Source organism: Stegodyphus dumicola, chromosome 11 (assembly GCF_044657685.1).
Source record: "Stegodyphus dumicola isolate Sdum_Otavi_A_Nest chromosome 11, ASM4465768v1".
NCBI lineage: Eukaryota > Metazoa > Arthropoda > Arachnida > Araneae > Eresidae > Stegodyphus > Stegodyphus dumicola.
Genome location: NC_140778.1, coordinates 93,496,047 through 93,508,842, shown reverse-complemented (window position 1 = coordinate 93,508,842; position 12,796 = coordinate 93,496,047). Strand labels below are relative to the sequence as shown.

Sequence of the window (12,796 nt, the reverse complement as noted above, 5' to 3'; positions counted from 1 at the left end):
ATAAATTACAAAATTATTTAAAAAATATCTATTATATTGAATCGGAAGAGAATTATAACAATGTAAAATTTACAATTTGGCAAAAAATCAAACGTAGGTTAGCAGAAATGTTGCCATAATGTCATGTATGTTTAAACCTATGTCAATGTAAAGTTGTTTTTTGAGTAAATTTAAATAGCTGTTATTATAGTTATCTTAGAAGCAGTATAAAAATTCTCTCAGTTAGCATGCAAATAAAGAAATGATTAGAAATAAACGTGCATTAAAAAAAAACCTGCAAATAAAAATACAAAAAAACCACGAACCTTTATGTTAAAAGAGTAGCACATTTTATCTATTATTTTTAAATTGAGTAAGCATTATTAAATTTTTGAATGGTTCAGTCTAAAATGCATAAAGCAGTAACATTGCCTCTTCCAAATTATAGCCATCTTTCACACACAGCTCATTTTAAACGCTGGTTCAAAAACGCTAATTTCCAAGCTGTGAATTATATTGGCGCGCTCAGTGTCATCATGGCTACGTCATCACTTCTCACTTTCTGCTTCAGGGGGAAAAGCTCTATGAGCTAGCCCTTCTCTTCTAAGTCCTGAGGAATAGTGCTTTGAGAAAGGAGGATATACTGAAACAACATAAATCTCATTAGAAATTTAACAATTTTATTGGAGGAGTATTTTAGTTACAACAACAACAACAAAAACAAACAAACAAACAAACAAACAAAACAAAAAAAAAAAAAAAAAAACACTCAGTGGTAATTTGAAATTATACTATTATTGTCCAGAAATTTATTATTAATAGGAAATGTTAAATTTTATATAAAAGATATTAAATTTGCCGAATGTTCTTCTAGTTTAGGGAATTTTTTCCCATTGTGTTATGCATAAAAACATTGATGTTACTTCCCCCCCCTTATTTGGCTTTTTCTTTGAATCAACTTTCAGACTTTTAATGAATATTTTATACATCATTTCATGTATTGCACTCTTATAAAAGTGTTTTTCTTATACTTCTAGTAATTCATCATCAAAACGGTATGAAACATCAGATTTATACAAGCCTCGTCCAATGGTTGGAGGTGTTTTGGGTGGTCGTGTTAGTACAGCTGTCACGTTGTTTTCAACAAGCAGTCCACCCTAATGTTTGTTTTCAACAAGCAGCCCACCCTAATGTTTGTTTTCAACAAGCAGTCCACCCTAATGTTGATTCTTTATGTCTGAAAGGAGTGTAAAAGAATTGGAGGATGAGAGTTCTGTAAAAATTAAGACATTATTTAACTTCCTAGACATTAATTAATTATAATTGTAACAGAAATGGACTTTCTATTCAAGATGTACAAAAAAGACTTCATTTTGTACAGTTTTTATCTACTTGCAAATCTCGTAATATGCTAAAAAAGCTTGGATTTTGAAGTTTTAGTTGAAGAAATACAGTTTCATTTTTTGTATGTAAATCCTGTAATAGTGCCTGACATAGCTGAAACTAGCTATCATAGTTAGTTGGACATGAATTTTCTGCCTCTAAAACTTTAAGAATATTGAGTTTTCAGCTTAATTTATGTAATCTAAAATTAATATAAATGTTATGTGAAGATTTTAACCATACTAGTAGACTATCTTACTTACTTGAGGTAATAAATACACATTAAAATTCTGCATTAAGTATTTATTTAATGCAGATGAAATTAATAGCATTCAATCTGCAGACTATATGTATATTTATATGACATTTATTGCCATATTTATATTTTTATGGTTACAAATATTCTTAGATTCCTGTGTCAGTTTCATTTATTGTAATAATAAATAAATATTTTATCCAAAATGAAATCCCAGAAGAATATTTAAATTATGCAAGATCTCTTTACAGTTTTTAAAATTCAGTTGGAATACATTTGTAAAAGAATAATTGCTATTTGGTAAATGAGTTAATAATTTATTTTATATAAGAAATTATAAAAAATAAGGTTCCCTACTGTTTCAAATACGTTATAGATCAAGGAATCAAAGTTTTAGTAATAGAAGATGTGTCCTGAAGATGGCACTTTTTTAATGTTGTCATAAAAGGTGCTTCTTAAGTTCAGAGGATAAAGGAAAGTCAAATCATAACCATAGGCATGACGTGATAGAACTTTCCAATAAGATTTCATGCATCATGAGCTGCTTAGGGCCTTGTGTTATCATGTGAGAGCAGAAATGTCTGGGACAGTAAACCAGGTCATTTGCATGAATGACCTGCTTAAAATTTTTCAGGGTGCGCTTATAAAAAGCTACATTAACAACTGGATTGCAAAAAGTATATTCCACCATAAGCATTGCATATACAGTGGTACCTGAGTAATATCACTATTCCATTCCAGATACTTGGATGTATACCAAATGAACTTTTCCAATGAGAAATAATGGGAAAGTAATTAATCGATTCTTAAAAAAATGTTATTGTTATTGTTGTAACATTTTTAATACTAAAATACAAATGTATTGGGTGAAGTACATAGAATATTTGAATCAAGCATATAAGCTTTTTTCATTTATGGAGAAAGTTGCTAGATCATAATTAAGAACTGCATGTGATATTGTGCGTAAATGTTTTTCTGCGATACAGATCAGAAACAACTTTTCAGTATGCTCCCAGTGTCTCTGAACTTTGTTTGATAATTGATTTGTCCCCTTCATCATTAGCTTGATCAAGTCTTCAAGTAACTATTAAATCGTCATTAGCTGATTTAATAGTGTGTATGTTTTTCACAATCATGGACACCACCCTACTCGGCATATGGGTTTGCAGTAGCCAAGTGATAGGATATGTATGCCATCTTCATACTTTTCAGCAGTATCTTTTTTCACCTCCATAAATGATGCTGAGAATTTTCTTTATTGCTTCACTGTTCTCATCTAAAAGTTACTAGTTTCAGTTTTAAGAAAGAACTCATTTTTAATGAACTTACCCACTAGCCTCCGAAAAAAAAATATGCTAGAAAACACAAAAATCACTTGAAAATTTAGAGTTATAACATGGGTTGTTTACTGAATAGTAACAACAGGCATATTGATTTCATGGGCAATAGCAGCATTGTCTTGAAAGTAAACAAGTACAGTACATGCAGTTTTGACTTACTGAACTCAAATTGTATTCCAAACAAACATTTGCATTCAAATGGGACATAAACCAAGTTGGACATATTTCAAAACTGATATAAACTGAGGTACCACTGCATGTTCCAAAATATTGTTGCTACCACCTTTAAAGCACATGTCATTGGTAAAAAAAATTCTCACCATGCCTGTATTAGCACTGGAGAAGATCAAGTGAAGTTGCCATGCCTATTTTCTGTGTTCTTTTGTCAATTAATTTCTGAGGAACAAATCAATTGTTAACTTTACAACAGCCTACATGCTTTCAAGTTGTGAACAATACATTTGCTGGAATAAAAAGGGAACCTTATTTTTTTACATATGTATGTATATTATCTAACATAATAGATTTGGTATTTTACTCTGTTTTACTGTGAAAATAAATCTTTCCAACATTAGTTTGTGTGACAGGAAATAATAATGATCCCTTATGTCTTTTGAAAGTTTCTTCATCTATAGAGATCTTGATTTCTTTTTCCTAACACAGTAAATGTTTTCTACCGCAAATCTACCATTTTTGTCATAATACAGTAAATGTCTATTTGATAGTTCATCAAAACTGAACTTTAGATTACCATTAATTTAAAAAAAAAAAAAAAAAAAAAAAAAAAAAAAAAAAAAAAAAAAAACACTTTTGAGTGAGTCACTTTTTACTCATTGAAAGTCTTACCACTTCCAACAATTTCTCTTACCTCTATTTAACATAACTGCTTATCTAAAAGTTACTAGTGGTTAAGACTATAATTTCTTGAATGGTTGGCTGTGATTATCCCTGTAATATTTCATTATCTACTTCTATTTATCTAGCAGTTTTATTAATGAGAAAGATCAGATTTGAAACACCAAGGTATTTTGTGTTTTAATTTGTGACACAGATTTTTGCAAAATTAAATTTACCAAACTTAAAAATATTAAGATTGTAAAATTTTAAGTAATCTTCTTACTGTACATTTTTTGAAACCCATGAAATAAAATTAGAATTCCACAACCTCTTATTAAATAGTAAATTGATATTTCAACTTAGCTTCCTTAACATCTGCAGATTTTGTTTATGTTTTCATTCAGAACTGGGGTACTTGTTTTTACGGTAGATATAATACATTGTCAGAATATAACTTTTTAGAATAGTTTAATATCCCTCATGTGAAATTCATGGAATCAAAGGTATTTAAATTATTCACATTCTTGGATATGGAACTTAACTCTGCATGTAAAATTCATTTTTATTTTTTCTGTTTTATATAAATTTATTCTTAAGACAATTTTGATAATTTTGTCCACAGAACAAAGTTTGCAGTGAATCATCAGGAAACAAACATTCACTGTCCCAACCACATAGTTAACCTGTGATGGTTTGGCATCACTCAGTTCCATACATTGAAAATCTCTCCAAGATGACCATACACAATTATAGTCATCTGTTCGAGGTACTGTAGATAACATATGTGTCAGTGATATTTACACCCATTCTGTTTACTGCTAAGAAAAACTCGTCACATTCACATATGGTTATCTTCATCACATTTACCAATTGATAATTTTTCTTACTCTTTTTCATATAACAATGTTTTTTTCAATCAAAAGCAATACTACAGTTAAAATATGTTCAAATTAAAAAAGCAACATCAAACCATTTTATACGGGGTGATTCTAAATTGTTTTTACAAATTAAGAAGGGTGATAGTACTCATCCAAATAAGCAGTAATTACCATAAAACATAGGGTCGCATTCCACGCTGAGAGGCAGAAAAGCGGAATACTAGAAATCCAACCTGAATTTAAAGTCTTGGGTGAGTGAATGAACGAGAGCAAAAGTTGCACAATCAGTTTAATAAAAACCTCACAGAGAGTGCACAAAACGGATAAAACCGAAAACTTGGTGTTCGAGTGTTATTCAAGCTCAGACTTTGATGGCGAACACTCAAATGCGCATCTTTGGTTGGCAAGGTCTCAAGCTCGCAAACGATTTCAACAAGTTAATTATCTAATCAAGGTCTGAGTATTATCAATTAACTCCAATTTCTGCTGTATGCTGATATTAGCATGAAAAGTTCATGCTGTGCTCCAGCTGTCAGAACTTCGTGTCCCATAGAGGGCGCTTCAAGCAGAATGAGTGCAGCACAGAAAGTCTAGGAGAACAAGATAGAAGATGGCAAAGGGGTGAAAAACTGCTACCTTGATACTTGATATCAAGGTTCCCCCTAATAATTTAGATAATTAACTTGTTGCAATCATTTGCGAGGTTGAGACCTTCGCGACCAAAAATGTGCATCTGAGTATTTGCCATCAAAGTCTGAACTCGAATTAACACTCAAACCCCAAGTTTTTGGTTTTATTCATTTTGTGCACTCTCTGTGAGTTTTTCATTAAACTGATTGTGCAACTTTTGCTCTCGTTCATTCTCTCTCCGAACACTGTTGTAAGTTGTTGTAAGTTCAAATTGGAATTCTAACATGCCTCTTTTCTGCCTCTCAGAGTGGAATGTGACCCTATGTTCTATGGTAATTATTGCTCATCTGGATGAGTACTATCACCCCTCTTAATTTGTAAAAACAATTTAGAATCACCCTGTATACATGAGTGAATCAAATTTGAGCACATGCAGAAAATATATAGTATAGTTGAAAAATAGCAAAATAATTTTATATTGGTGTGTTGAATAAACTGTTGTCAAATTTTGCACTTAGTAACATCATATTTGTGTTTAAAAAGTTTCATATTTAAGAGCTTTTTGAATTTGGGTTTGCTAACTGGTACCAAGAAATTTCTTTTATATTCTTATATGCTGCATAAAATTGAAATTTATAAAAATTGAAAGTTCTAAAATGCTCCAAGCATTTCAGGGGAATCAGGCATGACCTCCTCTTCTTCAAAGAGCAAAAATATTATGAAATAATTCAGATTGGCATGGCACTCTCCTGTTTGTTTTTTAGTATGTTTGAATCTAAGATTTGAGTTTTATATGTGGTTATCAAAGCAGATATCTCGAAGAAATATTCTTTCAAGTATTAACAATATATGTGTATATGTATGTATGATATATTAGCTTAGCTTTTCAGTACATGTATTTTTTGTTTTGTTTTGCCTATTTTTATGCTTTGTAAAATTTGCTTTTTGTCTTCTTTTCTGTTTTGTAAAACTTTGGAAACTTTATGTATGTAATTGCAGTTACTCAGTTTCATAGCATAAAGTAAAAATAAAAAATTGTGAGTGTATGTAGATATTCTACATTCAAACACTCACAATGGAAGATTAATTTGCATAATGTTTTCATACATTTCTTTAAGAATTATACATATACAGGGTTAATGAACATTTCTTTAAATGGTATTTAAGACCTTTAAGCATCATCAATGAAAAAAATTAGACTTGACTAAACAGAATTGAACAAACAAGCAATTCTCTTGGTATACCATTCTTAGAATAAAGAAGTATCTAATATGCATTATTATTAAACAATATAATATTTAATGTAAAACAAGCATGAGGATAAAACAAACTGCCTAAAAATTTTTGAGTTGCATATTAAATACTTACATATTAAACTTATAAAAGACACACATATCTTGGAGACAATTTATGTGGTCAATATTAAAAAGTTATTTTTAAAACTGTTTGTTAACCCAATCAGGACCAGCGTCATGTATACACGACGCAACGATTCCACTCCTACCAGCCCGGCGTCCCGTATACGCGACGCTCTGCTCCTACGAGTGCAGCATCGCGTATAAGTGCCATTAAAACGGAACGATATATTTGAATTTTTAAAAGCTAGTAAATGGAGCTAAGTGGTAATTGTTTTCACATTGATTGATTCATACGGCATTAGTTTCTGTTTTGTGCTTCTGGTTTTGAGAGATTTATTGAAATAAACAAACTGGAAATCGGCATTAGTTTCTGTTTTGTGCTTCTGGTTTTGAGAGATTTATTAAAATAAACAAACTGGAAATCACGTCTCTTTATAAGTGCGCCTGTGAATTAAAGAGCGTTATGTTTATTTCATTAGGATTTTTGTTTCTATTTATTTTGAAACTTATTATTATAAGCTTTCTTGGTTAATTAAAAAGTAACATTATTACAGAAGGGGATAGACTATCAGCTTTCTTGACGCGTAATGAGCCTTGCTCGCATTTTTCAGGAAAGAGCGAGCGTTTTTGTTTTTCTTACTTGATTTAATAGGTTATTATATATAATGCCTTCAATGGTCGTCATTATATTTTGGTATATAATGTATTTACTTTACATATAATGTAATTATATACAATGTATATATTGATGTGATCAGTAATGAATATCCCGCCAGGGGGAGTCTTTCCTTGATCACTTTCCGGTAATAGTGGACGCTGTTTTCGATTTAGAAAAACAGGAAGTTTTCTAATATAAACCTGATTTCTCACAGTGTTTGAGGATGAAATATTTCTGAGTGTCTGTTGAAGTTTCGTGACATGTGTTGGGGTTATATTCAGTTTCATTACGTTAGCCATGGCTAAGAGACCTTACTTAAAAATTTGTCCAAAATCACCAGATACTCCACCTTTTTGTCTAACTGGAAGACAGTTTCCAAAAATTTACATTGATGGAGGAGGTAATAAAGGTAGGAGAAGATGCGATGTGTGTGCTAAAACCAAGGAAAAGCAAAAGCAAACAATGTATTTTATATGCATCCATAATGCTATAAAATATTTGTCTTTTTAATCTGAAATTTTTCTTGATATTTTAGCTTATTTATAATTATTTGCTCCAACTAGATTTCTAAGTTCATTTGCTTCGATAAACAAGTTGATGTTAATGTTTCACAAACAAAATATAAAATTTATATGAATTAATTTGCTTTGGCAATGAAATCAAAATGGGTTTAATTATATCATAAAGTATATTAATTTAAATCATGTTTTTTTAAGATTTTACTTTTAATTACACATTTTGATAGTTGAACTTAAGAGCAGGATATTCTAATTATGAGTATGGATGACATCATTGTTCACACTGCTGTCCATATATTAACAAGTGTGCAGACACAGATGGATACAGCCAGTTGAATCATTTATATAGAAGTTCATGGTTAGATTAACAGTGGTAGTATAAAGAAATTTATCCATGTATGCCACATTAAAATACAGATAATTGTACTAAACACTCCACAAAGATTTTAATCTCAAAATTGATCCTGCATTTAATTTTGAAATCACTGTAAATTTTTCTGACAGCTTGGAACTGGACATTTCTATTTCCCCAAGAATGCTTTGATTCTGAAATTACAGAAAATTGCTGAATCTCAGTTCCAAATATTCCAGTAACTTTATCTACAAAAGAAATAGAACTGAATTCTAATCCATTACTAACAGAATTCGTAGTTTGTGTGAAAAAATAACTTCTTTTTAGACATCTTTCATTGTCTTTATTTAATGTATGTCATTGGACACCTACAACTATAACTGCATGCAAGACACTAATGATCTTCATATCATTTAAGTTAAAATAACACACCAAACAAAGATTAATTTAGATGTCAAACAACAAAAATCAGCATTATATTTGCAAATTTTCCACGATTAGTTTTGATGGTTTTACCAAACCATCAGCCTCAGCTTCCAAAGTGCAAATGAACATGATAAGAATGGCTGGACAGGGGTAAGCTGCTTTTGCCATCTATTGATAAAACAAGAAAACTAAAATGTAATTTCCTTAAAGGCTGAAGATAAAGATGAATTGGAATTATAGTTGTTAATTAGAACAAAGATTTTTTTTGAATGTGAAACCCATCAAGAAAACTCTTGTTTTAGGGGATTATAAGAATTCTGTTGTCATTCCTTTCTTTCCACCAATTAGCTATACAATTACATATGTTTTACAGAAATTTAACTTCCGGGTCATTTATTCTCCTATCAATAAAATTCACGGTTCCACACTTAAGGACCCCATTCTGGATATGAATTCTTGGGGTATTCACAGGATTCCTTGCAATATGGTTTAATTTACATTCATCAAACTAAGAGAGACTTAAAATTTTGTGTTAAAGAACATGAGGCATATGTTAGGAAATGAGAAACACAGAAGTCCTCTGTTGCCCAGCACTGTTGGTCTGAATATCGCGTTTTTCATTTTTCTGCAGCCAAAATTATTCAAAAAACATCTTCCATTAATAAATTAGATTTTCTAGATGCATTTCGCATTAAAAAAAACTTTTTGTTCTAGTTAATGACCCTAATTCCAATCCATCTTTACCTTCAGCCCTTGAGGAAATTAATTTTTAGTTTTCTTGTTTCATCGATAGATGGCGCCAGTAGCTTAAATCCTGTTCAGCCATTCTTATCTCGTTCATTTGCACTCTAGCAGCTGAAAAGCAAATATTAATATCTTGTTGCTTGACTTTTAAATTAATTTACCTTCATATCAGTTACACATACTCTTTACTTGCTGAACTTAAGAAAAAAAATCCCAATCACCTTCTTTCTATTGATTAAAGCAGGCAGTTGGTATTTATATGCAAAAGTAAAATTTTCTTTCTTGGATTCTAGATATACGCCAAGAAGACTTTTGGTGAGTAACATTACTTTTAAATGTAGGTTTTAAAACTGTCATTAATGTGCAGCTTCTAAGATAAAATAGCAGCTAAGCTAATCTTCAAACACAAAAATAATTATTGGAAAAGTCAGACAACAATAATCAGCATAATATTTGTAAATTTTGCAAGACTAGTTTTGAAGATTCAACCACGAACTGCAGAACCATCGAAACTAATCCTGCAAAATTTACAAATATTACACTTATTTTTGTTATTTGACTTCTCCAATAATAATTATTCAGCATGTTATTTTAACAAAAATTATTATGAGAAAGGAACAAAAAATTCCTTTTAAACATATTCAAACGATATAAGAGTTTGATTTGATTTTTCTGCATTTGGATCAAGCAATCTAATTCAAAGCAGCATAAGACAGGATATTACTATCTTTTACTTCCTTAATAAGTAACGCAGATGAAAAGGATTAAAGGTTTGTAATATTTTTCTCTGAAAGATCGTATGGTAACTTAAGTTAAAACTAATCTTTGATAGCTGAAATTCTTAGTTACTTGTTATGTCGCAAAAAGGAAATGAAGTACGTAGTAGTATATGAAGTATGTAGTAGTATATGAAGGAAATGAAGTAAGTGAAATGAATCTAAATAGGACCAAATGCAGTATGTACAGAACTAATCTAATCTGTAAAAAATTTCTTTTCATCATATGCAAATTTCTAAGAATAAATTCAGGCCTTTTCTGCTTAATATATTTATTTGCTTTTAAAATCAATATGCATTCAACATGCATTATGCTATACAAAAACATAAGACTATACATAACATACTTTTTAACAAGAAACTGTATTTTGCTATGTGAGTGCATTTATAATTAGAAAAGTAATCAATAATTATATGAGGAGAAAAACACTTTTTAAAAGTTATGGTAGAAGTAATTTTTCATTGCTTTTATTCACACATATTTTAAAAGGCTGGTGATGATGCAATAAGGAAATAGACTGATATGTTTTAAATTTCTGATTTTAGTTTTTCTTGATAGGATATCCTAAAATTTAACAGAATTAAATATAAAATGCAAAAAGAGATTCTTCCTATCTATTTATTCATTATTATTAATGAATTAGATTGAAAGAAAATCCATTCTGAAAGGATATTTTAAAAGAATAGTAAAAAAGTAAATCTATATTTTCTTCATATTCCAAAAATTATATTGATTCTGAAAAGATATTTTAAAAGAGGGGTGAAAAAAAAAAGCAAGTCTATTTTTTCCTTGCCTTAATAATGTATATGACTTAAGAAAGCTTTAAAACACTGCTGTCATATGTGTGACATAGATATTATTAAAGTAACTGGAATGCCATAATTGAATAGTGACAGCTTTCATTGTATTGAAGTGTATATTTCTTGCATTTTTCTTGAGTTCTAGATTTTAGTATGGAATAATTTACTTAATTTTGCATATAATATTAATTCAGTAAATATAAAAAAAGTTTTGATTACACCTTTAAGTCTATCATATCATTTGAATCGTATTTTATTTAATCCAAGAAAAGATTTCTTCAAATGACTGTTATCAGCCCACTGTGAATCTAAATGCGAATCATCATCATCATCTTCAAGTTTCTGAAATGAAATTGATGTATCTTGATTATTATAAAAACAAAAATTAAAACTGAAGTAATATAGAAAAGGAAGAACTAAACAGAAAGGTAAGATTGAAAACTTTATTCCCTAAGGCAGTTTTATCCTAATTTACAGGAAATTTCAATTCTTAATCCAATTCTTATTCTAAAGAATATGAATTAATTAAGAATTTCCAATGATTAGTTACTTTTTGAAAATACATTTTGCATTAGAAAAAAGGGAAAAGTTACTTCTTAGTTAGCCATATGAAAAATAAATATGCATCTGAAACCACATTTAAGGTATAGTATAGGGTTGGTGTGTCAACTTACACTATTTATATGTTAATGATGTTTGTATTAACAAACATGAATGCTCAGGAGACTCACCCAACAATAGTACAGTTTTAGTTGTCTTGGATTACCACAGAATTTATGTATGTAATACGACAGAGATATATGAGATAAGCAATTTGTGTACTGCATAAATTCTGTGGTAAGGTGGCCATTTCTTGTCTCATTGCAAACAGCATGAGACAATAGATGACAAACGAGACTGCTTGTCTGCATATGGCACATGTTTGTAATGTTGAAAGGGTTGAGCACTTCCAATTTGATATATTCGTGTTTTGAACTATTAATAACTAATAATAACTCAAAAACAGAACTTAGGGAATGAATGTCAAACTGATACTATTGTCTCTTTGTATTGGATTAACCCTTTCCGGCACGCTACCTTTTAAAGTTGGAATTTCGATAAAAAAGAAAGAGAACTGCTCTAGCGAAAAACCAAACAGCTAACTGATAAAATTATCTCTGACCTTCAGAAAATCACCCCAACAATTTCTTATTGATAACCAAACCTCCCCTCCCCCCAAAAGGAAAAGAAGAAAGAGAAAAACAGGAAATGAAACACAGATGTGGACCCGTCTTTCTATGTTAATGAGCAGTAGAGAAACAAAGATACACCTGCCTCTCAGTGAGCCCAGTCTGGGAAAACTTTGTTTCGCCGTTCGATTTTAGGCAAGATTTCAAGGAAAAAATTTAAAACTAATATAGAATAAGGAGATTAGCATACAGCCCCCCCCCAAAAAAACATAGAAATTCTTTTTCAAACAATTCCTTTTATACCCTAAAAAAAAATTTCCAGATTTCTTTGAAAAATGAGGGTCTTAAAAAACTAAACATGGCTAAAATATATGGACTGGTTAGTGTTGAACTGCCATCTACTATAAATAAAGAAAGTTGAGAGTAACCTATAGTAACCTTCAAATCCTCTTTCATTCAATTTTTCTGTGTGTACAGAAGGAAATTTTTAGGTAACTTTGGATATGTGGAAAAAAGAGGTAAATTTTGCTTTTATTATAAAAGATGGATATTGAAAAATCGAAAAAGAAGAGAACCTTTTTCAATTTACCAATTCAAAAGGGTGTAATAACTAATTAAAAATATTAATGATAATATCAATAAAACTGATTCGAATGATTTGAAAATTTTTTTGTCACAATTAACTAAAAAA

At 30.1% G+C, this 12,796-nt stretch overlaps 2 protein-coding genes across 3 annotated transcripts in view; one reads left to right on the top strand and one right to left on the bottom strand.

Annotated features, from left to right (window-relative positions):
- LOC118191263 (uncharacterized) overlaps window positions 1-6,390 on the top strand; it is a 90,387-nt gene extending 83,997 nt beyond the window's left edge. Inside the window, exons 11-12 of one of the 2 annotated variants that reach the window (XR_015044070.1) lie at window positions 1,017-3,670; window positions 3,799-6,390. Coding sequence is in view for 1 of the 2 variants with exons in the window: in XM_035362065.2 (XP_035217956.1) it covers window positions 1,017-1,140 (124 nt within the window). In the remaining variant the exon portion in view is untranslated. Of the gene's footprint in view, window positions 1-1,016 lie in introns of both variants that reach the window. The other variant, XM_035362065.2, reaches the window with a different exon arrangement.
- Window positions 6,391-10,378: 3,988 nt separating this feature from the next.
- Window positions 10,379-12,796, bottom strand: part of LOC118191264 (cilia- and flagella-associated protein 298-A) — a 28,900-nt gene continuing 26,482 nt past the window's right edge. The window contains exon 7 of the mRNA XM_035362069.2: window positions 10,379-11,278. Coding sequence (XP_035217960.2) covers window positions 11,174-11,278 — 105 coding nt within the window. The 3' untranslated portion in view covers window positions 10,379-11,173. The remainder of the gene's footprint in view (window positions 11,279-12,796) is intronic.